Source organism: Furipterus horrens, unplaced genomic scaffold (assembly GCF_987537825.1).
Source record: "Furipterus horrens unplaced genomic scaffold, mFurHor1.1.pri manual_scaffold_10, whole genome shotgun sequence".
Classification (NCBI taxonomy): domain Eukaryota; kingdom Metazoa; phylum Chordata; class Mammalia; order Chiroptera; family Furipteridae; genus Furipterus; species Furipterus horrens.
Window position 1 is genome coordinate 101041481 of NW_028327180.1, and position 12152 is coordinate 101053632.

General features: G+C 61.0%; 1 protein-coding gene across 1 annotated transcript in view; it reads right to left on the reverse strand.

Moving 5' to 3' along the window:
- Window positions 1-3722: 3722 nt before the first annotated feature.
- SDK1 (sidekick cell adhesion molecule 1) overlaps window positions 3723-12152 on the reverse strand; it is a 458950-nt gene continuing 450520 nt past the window's right edge. Inside the window, exons 43-45 of the mRNA XM_090288675.1 lie at window positions 11189-11309; window positions 10632-10761; window positions 3723-3985 (exon numbers count right to left, since the gene is read on the reverse strand). Of these exons, the coding sequence (XP_090144801.1) occupies window positions 3734-3985; window positions 10632-10761; window positions 11189-11309 (503 nt within the window). The 3' untranslated portion in view covers window positions 3723-3733. The remainder of the gene's footprint in view (window positions 3986-10631; window positions 10762-11188; window positions 11310-12152) is intronic.

Genomic DNA, 12152 nt, shown 5'->3' on the forward strand with positions numbered 1-12152 from the left:
GAGCGCCTGCAGACCAGCCCAGGTCCCAGTTTCCTCCTTGTCCCCGCAGTCGGCCGGCTCCCCGTGGCTGAATTAGAGAGCCACCCAGATACACCCCGCTGCCGAGGGCTCCTTGGGAGGAAGCCCCACTGTGCGCCCAGAACGGGAACCTGAGTACTGTGCGTGGACCCTGAGCAGCAAGGACAAGGACAGCATCCCGGGAGGTCACAGAGCGGGCGAGCAGTGGCCTTCCAGGTGGCGCTTTCACCGCAGAGGGCCCTCTGCCAGCGTCCCTCCCCCGACGGTGACGGCGGGTGGGGAGGGCCCCCGTGTGGCCCTGCTGGGACATTTATTTGAACGTCCCTGAAGAGCGTGGTGTCAGGGAGCTGAGGGGGCTGGGCCAGGATGGGACTCAAGAGCGGGGAGGCCCAGGAGGCTCAGTGGACGCGCCGAATGCCCAGGGGCTCAGAGAGGGCCCTCAGCCCGCCTGCCCTCAGCTGTGTGGACACCTGTGCTCAGGTGCCCGTGGGCCGGGGGGCCGTGCAGAGCCCTCCCCGCAGCTCCCACGGAGAGCGCAGTCCCTCGGGGCTGGAGGCTGCAGCCACCTCCTCAGCAAGGCGGCCTGGCTCGGGTGGCAACGGGCACATCTGGGCGGGGATCAGCTACTGCTGCTCTCAGAGGGCACCCCAATGACCGCGCTACAGAAGAAGGAAGAGGGGCCCATGTCCCCTGGCCTCGGTCACAGACACGCTGCTTCTCCTTTTATCAGAACGGAGATTAAGACCCAACTTCCATTTTGCCAGTGTGGGAGTTTTTCCCTTCCCTAAAGACAAGGGGTCAGGAGCGGAGACTTCTCGATGCCCACAGTCCTCTGGGAGGCCAGCATCCAGCTAGAGACGCCTGCTCTATTCCCTCGGTGCTGGCGGCTGGAGCCCCGTGTGACGGTGGTGAGGGCCGGCGCCCAGGCCATCAGCAGCCCTGGGCCGCGCAGACCCACAGAGAATTCCAGAGAGTGTTTCCGTGAAGCAGAGAGAACACAGGAAATGGAATGAGTCTGAAAAAGGGTCATGTTGGCACAAAACCCGAAAGCTGGAAGCACAACTTAAACCAAATCAACCTCATCCCAAAACGTTCCCGCGCGGGCCCACCACTGACAGCGAAGCCCGCGCGGCTCAGTGTGCGCAGAGCAAGGCGGTTTGTCCATCTTCCCCGTTACAGTTTGTCTTCCGAGACATCCGGCGCGGCTTTCTGCCCATGTTGCTGTCTTGGGCCAAGAGGAAGGAGGGGCTCTGGGCCCCCAGGAGTGTCCTGTCCGTTCGGGGGGCGCGAGTCTCACGCAGAAGTGGCTTGGGGCAGAGCGCCTAGGAGTTTTGGTTTGGAATTGTCCCCTCTGCTGAGGAGAAGAAGCGGGGAGGGGGACAGAGTGCGAGAGAAAGGCACACATGCCCACCTGCTGCCTTTGGGAAAACGGAAACGGGCCTCTCACCCGACACGAAGCTCTCTCGGCCCCGGCCACACACAGCAGCTCTGAGCAGAGGGTCAAGCCCTGCCGCACGGAGGGGCCTGCAGGGGACAGGAGCACTTGGTCCACATGGCCCGCGGCTGGCCCGGGGCCCCGCCTCCCCCACTCCCACCGCACCCTTGCTCCCTGCACCCGGGGGTGTCGACAGAGTGGCCGTGGGTCTTTCCTGTGTCACAGTCCTACTGGTGAGGGGGGATGTGGGGCCCTCCTGGGACATCCAGACCTGGGCTCTGCCTGGGGGACCGTCCACCTGACCTCAGCCACCCCAGTGCCCGTCCCAAGTAGTGTGAGTGGGCTGGATGCACAGCTACGGCTTGATGTTCAGGTTCCCAGAGCAGTTTATGCTATTTTCCCACAGTTGAAAGTCTAAAACAAACCAATAACAAGGGGGAGAAGCTTCCCAGAAAATGCATTAAGGCTGAAGAGCTGGCCTAGGATCCGGGGAAGGGGGTGCAGCTGCACCTGCGGTCAAGGAGCCATGGCAGCAGCGGCCACCAGGAGGCCTGCAGAGGTGGTGCTCGGAGGAGGGGCCCCCTGCGTGCGTGGGGGGCAGGTGTGGATGGGGGCAGGTGTGGATGGGGGCAGGTGTGCAGGGAGGGGCAGGTGTGGATGGGGGCAGGTGTGCAGGGAGGGGCAGGTGTGGAGGGGGGCAGGTGTGCAGGGAGGGGCAGGTGTGGATGGGGGCAGGTGTGCAGGGAGGGGCAGGTGTGGATGGGGGCAGGTGTGCAAGGAGGGGCAGGTGTGGATGGGGGCAGGTGTGCAGGGAGGGGCAGGTGTGGATGGGGGCAGGTGTGCAAGGAGGGGCAGGTGTGGAGGGGGGCAGGTGTGGATGGGGGCAGGTGTGCAGGGAGGGGCAGGTGTGGATGGGGGCAGGTGTGCAGGGAGGGGCAGGTGTGGATGGGGGCAGGTGTGCAAGGAGGGGCAGGTGTGGATGGGGGCAGGTGTGCAGGGAGGGGCAGGTGTGGATGGGGGCAGGTGTGCAAGGAGGGGCAGGTGTGGATGGGGGCAGGTGTGCAGGGAGGGGCAGGTGTGGATGGGGGCAGGTGTGCAAGGAGGGGCAGGTGTGGAGGGGGGCAGGTGTGGATGGGGGCAGGTGTGCAGGGAGGGGCAGGTGTGGATGGGGGCAGGTGTGCAGGGAGGGGCAGGTGTGGATGGGGGCAGGTGTGCAGGGAGGGGCAGGTGTGGATGGGGGCAGGTGTGCAAGGAGGGGCAGGTGTAGAGGGGGGCAGGTGTGCAGGGAGGGGCAGGCGTGCACGGCGGAGCTCATGTGCACCAGGCAGTTGAGGACCCCCTTTTCTCAGAGCTGTTTGCTTTATTTGGGGACACTTGCTTTCCATGTTTCCCATGTACAAAGCTGAACAATTAATAAAAAGGCACCTGGAGACAGCAGAGACTCATTCATTTCATGTGACATATTTTAAAAAAAGATAAAAAGATTTAAAAAATACTCTGGTTAACAATGCGCACCTCTCACACAACAAGCAACTCTGAAGCGCGGGCTCCCCCCGTTGGCAGCTGGTGTGGGCTGTGTTCGGGGGGCGCCGCCTTGCGAGGGGCCGGTGGGAGCTTCTGGCGTGGGGGTGGCTTCTCGCTCCTGCACTATCCAGTTTAAGGAACGAAAGGAAGAAAAGAGCCCCATGTTCCACCATTGGGATGACAGCGAAGGGACCGCTGGGCTGCGCCCGCATCCGACAACAGCACCTTAGAGCCTCCTGCCCGGCCCCCAGGGATGGCCACGCCGGTGCCTCCACCACAGTCTGCCTGGTGAGAGCAGGTGCCGAGCCGGGCCTGACAGTCACTCTTCACAGCCCGGGACGGAGCTGCCAGCCGGGTGGTTGCCGCAGGCGGTCCGGACAGAGGAGGCCAAGGAGGTAGAGAAGAGGCCGGGTGGCCCGGAGGCGGCGGGGTCTCACTGGCCCCGGCTGCCCCTCCCCCTCCCGCCTCCGGGCTGGCGCCGGGATGCGGCCCGCGGGGTCCGGTGTCATGCCACGGTGCCACGCCATCGCACCACGAAATACGCCTTCTCGTAAAAGAAAAGGGAAACAAAGAAACCCGCTTCCGGCAGCGATGTTACAAAAAGCCACTAAAAAAAACCTTCCTAATTGAAATCTAGTGTCCACGAGTGGGCGAAGCCGTCGCCTGTCAGAGTCCTTTTCAAACAAAAACTCGAGCTCAGTCAGTGGCGCTGACGGCCCGGGGGTCGGCATGGCTGGTCGCCCCGGGGCCGGCCGGTCACACGAAGGACGAGAAGCCCGTGAGCGGAGTCCGGGTGCCGAGGCCCGCGGGCACGAACACGGCGCTCTGCGTGGTCGCCACCGTGTGCAGGGGCGGGCCCTCGCCGCCCGCGACCGCCTCGTACCTGTGGGCGGCCGCCCGCCCGCCCGGGGCTCGCCGCTTCCAGGAGCCGCAGTAGGTGGGGTCGCTCAGGTAGTGGTTGACGAAGGAGTGCTGCGGAGGCGCGTCCTCCGGCTCGGAGTCGGTGCCCTGGGGACAGGGGCGAGCAGGACATGCGGTCAGGCACCAGGGAGGGGCACGTGGGGCACAGTGGTCATGGGGGGGGGGCGGGGGGGGGACACTGGGCAGCAGGGGGCGCTGGGGAGGCGGCCGGGGGCAGCGGGGCTGAGCGGGAAGCAGGGAATGGCCAGGAGGCAGGACGCCCCACAGGGACGGCGCTTGCCAGCCAACCTTTCCCCACCCCCAGACCCTTGCCAGACCCGGGATGAGTCCAGCATCTCCTCCCCGCCCCGCGGACCTGGCTGAGGTCACCTCTGATATGTCAAGAATGGGTCTATGGACACAGTGGCCTGAAGGTCCAAGGTGGGCGCAGGAAACTGTGGCTCCGTCCCTCACGCCCTCCGGGGAGCTGCCCTGAGTGCTGCCAGGGTCACCAGGGTCACCAGGGAGGTTTCTGAAGAGCCCAGGTGCTGGGCGTGGTCTGAGGGGACCCGGGCTTCAGTGGCCATGCAGGGGAGGAGGGGACGGGGCCTGCTGCCCTCTCCCCATCTGAAGGGCAGCGAGTGAATGCCCACATCCCCATCCGGGCAGGATGCTCCCTCTGCGGGCTGACCCTGTCCTCCAGAGGTGCCCGCATTCTGCCCCGTAAGCCTCTAGGCTGAGCAGAAATCCCTCGTGTGCAGAGGGTGGGCAGTCTCCTGGGATCCCGCAGACACGGATGGAAAATCTGCCTCAAACTGGACTGTGGATTATAAAAGTGTCGTGAGTCACAGCTGTGGGGCTTTTCAGGACACTACATGTGAGCTGGATTGTGGGACCATGATCTCTGGTCCCCCCCCCCCCCACCCCGAGTCAGAGCTCGGGGAGCGTGGGGCCGACAGACATCCCCTCCTGGCACACCGGCATGCCGAGGACACCAGCTCCCCCGGAAGCGGAGGATGACAAGGGCAGTACTCGAGGTGGCCTGGCTTCTCAGTGGACACAGGGCTTGGAACTGCACAGTGACCCCAGGAGGCGGGCGCTGTGTTCCTGTCCCTGGGCAGAGAGAGGCTCAGAGACAGCAGCCAGCCCCCAGCTCCGCGGGCGGGGGGGACCCCAGTGCTGCCCTCCAGCAGCCGAGGGACAGGGCCCCAGCTGCGGGCGCCTCTTCCCTCACCCCGCCCGCGGTTCCAAGCCCTGGGAACCCTGGCCTGCGCCGGCTCACTGTCCGCTGGCCCAAGTGTGAGTGCTCCTGTGGGTTGCTGCAGAGATCCGACCCGCTGACATGTCACGTCACACACGCCGCCGTCCGCGGCCCGGAAAACACTGACTTCTGGTAACGATGCTCAGACCTGACAGACATGATTCAGTACGGCAGACGCATAAGGGAAGGGGTGAAGGCCATGCTAAGTGAAACGAAGGAAAATCCACACAAAACCAGTGGTGAAGGGAAGGAAACCGGGGTTCAGATCAGTGATTTGGAACATAAGGAAGAAAAAAAACAGTCAACCAGTGCAGAATGAGGAAATCAGAATGGAAAAAAAGGATGCAAGGATTAGGAACCTCTGGGACAACTTTAAACGTCCCAACATTTGCATCATAGGGGTGCCAGAAGGAGAAGAGGAAGAGCAAGAAATTGAAAACTTATGTGAAAAAATAATGAAGGAAAATTTCCCCAATTTGGCAAAGGAAATAGACATACAAGTCCAGGAAGCGCAGAGAGCCCCAAACAAGCTAGACCCAAGGAGGACCACACCAAGACACATCATCATTAAAATGCCAAAGGTTCAAGATAAAGAGAGAATCTTAAAAGCAGTAAGAGAAAAGCAGAGAGTTACCTACAAAGGGGTGCCTATAAGACCATCAGCTGATTTCTCAAAAGGAACTTTGCAGGCAAGAAGGGACTGGCAAGAAGTATTCAATGTGATGAAAAGCAAGGACCCACAACCAACACTACTCTGTCCAGCAAAGCTCTCACTTGGAATGGAAGGGCAGATAAAGTGCTTCCCAGACAAGGTGAAGCTAAAGGAGTTCATCATCACCAAGCCATTATTATATGCAATGTTAGAGGAAATTATTTAAGAAAAAGATCAAAACTATGAACACTAAAATGACAACAAACTCACAACTATCAACAACTGAATCTAAAAATAAAAACAAAATCCAACTAAGCAAACAACCAGAATAGGAACAGAATCATAAGTGTGGGGATCATTTGGAGGGTTCCCAGCTGGGAGAGGGAGTGGGGAGAAATGGGGAAATGGTGCAGGGACTAAGAAGCATAACTGGTTGGTACAAAACAGACAGGGGGGAGTGAAGAATAATACAGGAAAGGGTGAAGCCAAAGAACTTACATGCACGACCCATGGACATGAACTAAGGGGGTGGGATTGCTGGAGGGAAGGGGGGTTCTGGGCAGAGGGAAGCAAAGAAAAAAGAAATTGGGACAATTGTAACAGCATAATCAATAAAATATACTTCAAAAAAAAAAAGAAAACTGACCCTGGCTGGTGTGGCTCAGTGGATTGAGCACCGGCTTGCGAACCAAAGGGTTGCTGGTTTGATTCCCAGTCAGGGCACGTGCCTGGGTTGTGGGCCAGGTCCCCAGCTGGGGGGGCATGAGAGGCGACCACACACTGATATTTCTCTCCCTCTTTCTCCCCCCGCTTCCCTCTTTCTAAAAATAAAATAAATAACAATATTTAAACAACAAAGAATGCATATATCCTGTTCTTATCTTAACTAGACTGACCAAGAAAAAAAATAGAGAATTCAATGTAAAAGTTTATCAGTACAGATCTTAACAGATAAAAGGAGACATTGTGACCATTTTACACCAACCAATTCGACATCGCAGGTGAAGGACCAATTCTTAGAAAAATGCATATTATCAGAACGGAAACAAGATAAAATTTTAAAATCTGAAAAGCTCTTTACTATTAAAGAAATTGAATTTTGGAAAAAAAAAGAAAAGGACACTGCCCCACAGTGGACAAGGGAACGTAAATGGTGTTAATAGCTGACTTCTAACCGGAGAAAACGAAGGGCAGAGGCCGTTCAGAGGCTGAGGGGACTGCCAGTCAACCCAGAATCTTCTTCAAATCTTTTTTTGGTCAAGGCTAAGAATCTTATATTCAGAAAAACAACTTTGAAAAATAAAGGTAAATGAGGCTTCTGAGATAAACAAAACCAGACGAAGTCATTGCTAGGAGACACGGCTCACAGGAAACACGAAGGAAGACGGCCAGGTGGACAATGAGGGACAGACAGCAGTTCAGACCCACGGGACGAAGACGCACCCACAGAGGCGGCGGCAGAAGGAAAGGGCGCAACCGCACGCCGCTTCTCCTTCCTTCTCGTGTGCGAGGTACAGGCAGCTGCGCAGGGCGACGGGGCTGCAACGCGCAGGGACGTGACCTGCTTCCCGGGGACCGCGGGGGGTGCAGCGGGGAGGAGGTGGCGCCCCGCGGTGGCGGGCCCCCACAGGGAGACGTGAGGACCAAACACAGTGGGGCGGGTGGGAGAGCAGCCCTCCGAGGTGGACGTGCCCGCCTCCTCCCAGCCTCTTTAGAAGACGCACGATGCTGTGGCGTGATAACTATGAATCGCGTTCTTGACTGTGTGCCGTGGACGACGTAGCGTGTGGTAACAGCACAAAACGGGAGCGGGGAGTAAGCTCTGTCGCTGAAATTCAGTATCAGCCTGAGCAGTCGCCAACCAAAACAGCGGGGCGGGGCGTAGCAGCGGCAAAGCAAGGGGATGGGACCGTCACAGTGGACGGGACGGCACCGGGGAAAAGGAACAGAAGCGACAACCCCCACAGTGAGGAAGGCAAATACCAAGCAGCAGCGGCAGACCGTGCTTCGGCTGTAATTAATTGAGGATGAACTAAGCCATCGAGCCGGAAGGCAGGGGCTAGCAGACGGTACATTTATGTGATCCGACCGCACGCTGCCTACGACAGACACATGTCTGACTCGGAGGTTCAGACAGGCTGGGAGCCAAAGGACGGAAATGGTACACGCTGTACACAGGAACCAAGAGACTTGAGCTGCCCATGCGAAGACCAGACAAAAAAGATTTTAGTATAAAAATTGTCCCTAGAGACAAAGAGGGGTGTGCTTTACTGATAAAAGAGTCAATCCATCCAGAAGACAGAATGACTATAAATATGTATGCACCTAAAAACAGAGCCCCAGGTACGTGAAATCCCATGAAGCAGGTCATTCAGCGAGGAGCCGGCGACTCCCCCGCACTGGCAGATGGCAGAGGGGACGCTGACGCCGTAGACCGGGTGGGCCTGGCACAGAACAGGCCGCCCGGCGCAGGTCAACCGTTTTTTCCAGAGACTCGGAATAGTTTCCCTGTGTACCCTGTGCTGAGCCGGGAAACCAGACCTGGTGGGTGGGAAGGATTTCTAACGCATCAGGTGTGTCCTCTGACCACATGGAATAAAATTAAACATCAGTAACAGAAGAGAAGCTGGAAAATTCGCGAGTGAGAAGACGCCGGATCCGCGCTCCTCAGGCACAGGGACGCCCAGCGGCCGTGCGGTGTGAGCGGCGCGTTGTGTCTTGACCTGGCTGTGCAAACACGGGGCTCCGAGTCGAGGTGCCCGTCTGAGCTGGGGCTTCCAGGAGGACGACGGTGCCCTGGTCTCGCAGCAGGGACCCCACGCACAGGCAGTGCCTCCAAGTCGGAGCCTCGCCAGATTGCAGAGCGAGGAAGAGCCTCACGCCATCGACCTGAGAGCCAGGGCGCAGATGCAGCCCAGGCCGGGGGCTCCTGCCCTCACCCCCGGGGCCTCAGCCGGCCCGCAGACCTGTCACATGAGGATCACGGCACCTCGTGGCAGCATTTTGCGCGGGTTCCATGTCCCCCCTGCCCTGACCCCCGTGTCTGTGTGCCAAGTGTGTAGGGAGGCCTACGTCTGTGTGCGTGCAAATGCGTGTGAGCAGGAGCCTCGCTCTAGGAGGCACACACGGGAAAACCCTCCATAAAAATCAGCCGAGCGGGGCCTCAAGACACCCCACCTGTGAGAAGCAGACAGAGGGTCGCCCCGTAAACTATTCTGAGGTGGCTTTCGTGAACAAATAGTTCAGAACCCACGAAGCCAAATCTGGTGGCTGTAGGAGTGGCCACAGCCCCCTGGGGCCGGGCTGGAGGGGCAGATGGTGGCGCGGGCGGGCTCGGCTAAGCCAGGGGACGAGGGGCCGGATGGCCTTGTCTCTGATCAGTGCGGGGACCGTGCCCTGCGGCAGCAGCAGCCTGAGCCTGGCGCACGGCGGGTGCCCGGTCCGTGCTCACCAACACGCACGGGGGGCTGACAGCGCCCGCCTGCGGAGCTAACGCGACCGCCCCCCCCAGAACCCGCGTGTGTGCAGGGGCAGCAGCCCTGCTGTGGGGCGGGCGCGGGAGGCGGGTCTCTAGCTGCTGACATTGGGGGGGTTGCTGTGCGAGGGCAGCCTGCTCCTCCCTCCCACATGTTGCTTTGGGGGCCGCGGACGCTTCCTCAAGAGAACGCTGGAGGCTGTTGCAGGGCTGCACCCGGCAGCCCCTCCCAGAACCGCTGAGAGCTGCGGGGCTTTCTCCACGCCCAGGGCTGCGGCGCAGACGGGGGGCCTGTGGCCTTTGGAAGCAGAGACCCGACCTGCCGGCCCCTCTCCCCGGGAGCTCGTGTACAAACCCCAGTTGGAAAGAAGCCAGTTTATTGCGCCTCAGGGCTCAGTAAGGCCTGAATTCAGGTCAGAATGAAGGTGAGACTGATCTCAGATTAAATATTGATTCAGAGTGTAAATGCCAAGGGGTGGGGGTGGCCCGCGGGCCTAGCAAATGGCCGGTGACTGTTCTCCCTCCCGAGGCCTGGCAGACCTGAGCGGGGGGAGCTTAGCCCTGACAGGGAGCCAGCTCCGTGGCTGATGTGAGGTCCCGAGGCGGTGGGGGTGGGGCGGGGAGGCTGAGCCCCTAGTGGGGTCTCCATGGCGCTGCCCCCTGGGGTAAGGGCCGCCCTGCCCACCCCCCTCCGAGCCCCCCACACGGGACTGCTCTGCCCCACAACTGAACGCCCCGCACTAAGGAGGCCTGAGGTTGGCAGGCCCTGTCCCCAGTGTGGGTCACAGTGGAGACACCCACTCTCCCGGGCGAGGTCTCGCTGACCCAGCTGCTCAGTGAGGACAGGGCCACGTCTCAAGAGGAGCTCACTGGGCCCTGTGCACTGACCCAGAGCTGGGGTGAGGAAAGTCCCCTTTCAGTACCAGAGGCAACAGCGGAGGCTGGTGGGAGGGGCTGTCCCAGCTTCCCTCAGTCCTGCAGGCTCAGGCCCCCCCTCCAGCTGGGGTCCAGAGGCCACCAAGCTCACGGTCACCACCAGTACACATCAGGCCCAGTCCTGAGAGTGGGCTTTGGATCAAGGGTCACCCACTGGAACACTGGCCCAGGCCCAGAGCGGACATGTGCCCGCGCGTCAGCATCTGCGCATGTCCGGCAGAGGCGGGTCTGCACAGAGGTGGGGCCTGCTGCTCCGGGGCCGCGCGAGGGGCTGACGGGCACCAGGGGCCCTGGGTCTGAGCTTGGTGCCTCCTGCCCTGTCCGTGTCTGGGGATGGAGCCGCTGTCCTCGTGACACCCACGTGGGCGAGTGCCAGGTGCCTGGAGAGGCAGGGGCTCGGGGCGGGAGCGGGAAGGGCCGCCACACTGACCTCGGATTCGGACGCGTCCACCGGCTTCTCCTGGAGGGTCACGCTGTCGCCGAGCACGGCCCCGTTGTACTTGTTGCAGAGGTCCTCGTCCGAGTAGTGCAGGCCGCCGGGGCTCGGCCGGGGCGGGGACCTGGGGCAGGGCCGCTGATGGGTGCTGTGGCAGCCGCCACCTGTCCCCGGGCCTGGTGACCCGCCCTGCGGCCTCGTCAGGGCCCCGTGATAGGACATCCGCGGCCTCTGACCTCATGGCCTTTGCCATCATCTGGGCACCAGATGCCACAGGTCCCCAGCCCGCCGCGCTGCCGGGCCCCGCGGGAGCAGGAACTCTCTGACCCCGGAGGTCAGACCCGAGGCCAGCCCCCGCCTGCTGCCGGGTCGCCCCTCTGCACACCCGAGGCCTGTCCTCTTCCACCCCCAGGGCGCCAACCCTGCCCTGATCACCCTCCTGAACTCCACGCGGCCCTGCTGGGGTTCGGCGGTCACGCGTGGGTGTGGGGACACGTCTCTGGCCAGCACCCAGGTCCTTGGGGGGCGGCGGGCAGCTGTCGGGTCCCTACCTGGTGCCGTTCTTCTTCAAGAAGGTGTTCTTGACATTGAGGTGCCGGCTGTTGAGCTCCAAGGCGGCGAAGCCTCCGTTGTCCAGGGTCACAGACTCCTCCACATGGGGGATGGTCTTACCTAAAGCGGGGCCAGGACGGTGAGCGGGTGTCTCGGCGGGCGCCCCCGCCCCGCAGCCGCCCTGACCCGCGCCGGCCTCTCAGGCACTGGCCGGGCTCAGTCCCGCTGGGGAGAAACACTGTACATGAAGGACATCGCAGCGTTAGCATTTCAGCGTTGACTTTGCCTGACACCAAAACACCCGTATTCTCATCAGAACGTGTCATGAAAGAACCCTCAACACCCACTTCTTAAAAAATCGGGGAAATCAGTGTTTAACCAACTACACACAAGCCTCACGACCACGTGACAGGCCCGTGACTAGACAGGAAGTTTTGAGGGGGGCGGGCTCAGGGGGTGATGCTGCCAGTGGCGGGGTGCCTGCACCTGCCAGCACAGTGGGAGCCACGTTTAAAACATGACTTTATTATAAATATGTGTCCAAACAGAGATTCTGAAGCACAGCAGCCCCCCAGAGGCAGCCAGGGCGTGAAGCGCCGTCCTCACGCCGTCCCTCTGCGGGGCTGGTGCACCCCTGCCCCCCAACCTCCAGGCTTTCTCGCCCCGCCCTTGAGGTCACAGGCAACAGGTCAGGAGACCAGAGAGAACTTCACAGACACCCAAGAGAGCAGCTGCCGTCCCCCAGAGCTGGGACAGTCTTGCCTGCGGTTGCCCCAGGGGCTGCCACCACCGCCATTGGGGGGGGAGGCTTGGGGGAGGGGCGGGGTGTTTTCCAGACATGTGCTTGCTGGCTTCAGCGTTCGGTGCTCAGCACCATCAGGACAGCGGGTGGAGAGCGTTTCCCGCACCCAGAAGGCTCCCTCTCGCACCCTCTCTGCCAGGAGCAGCACTTTTGTCTTCCAG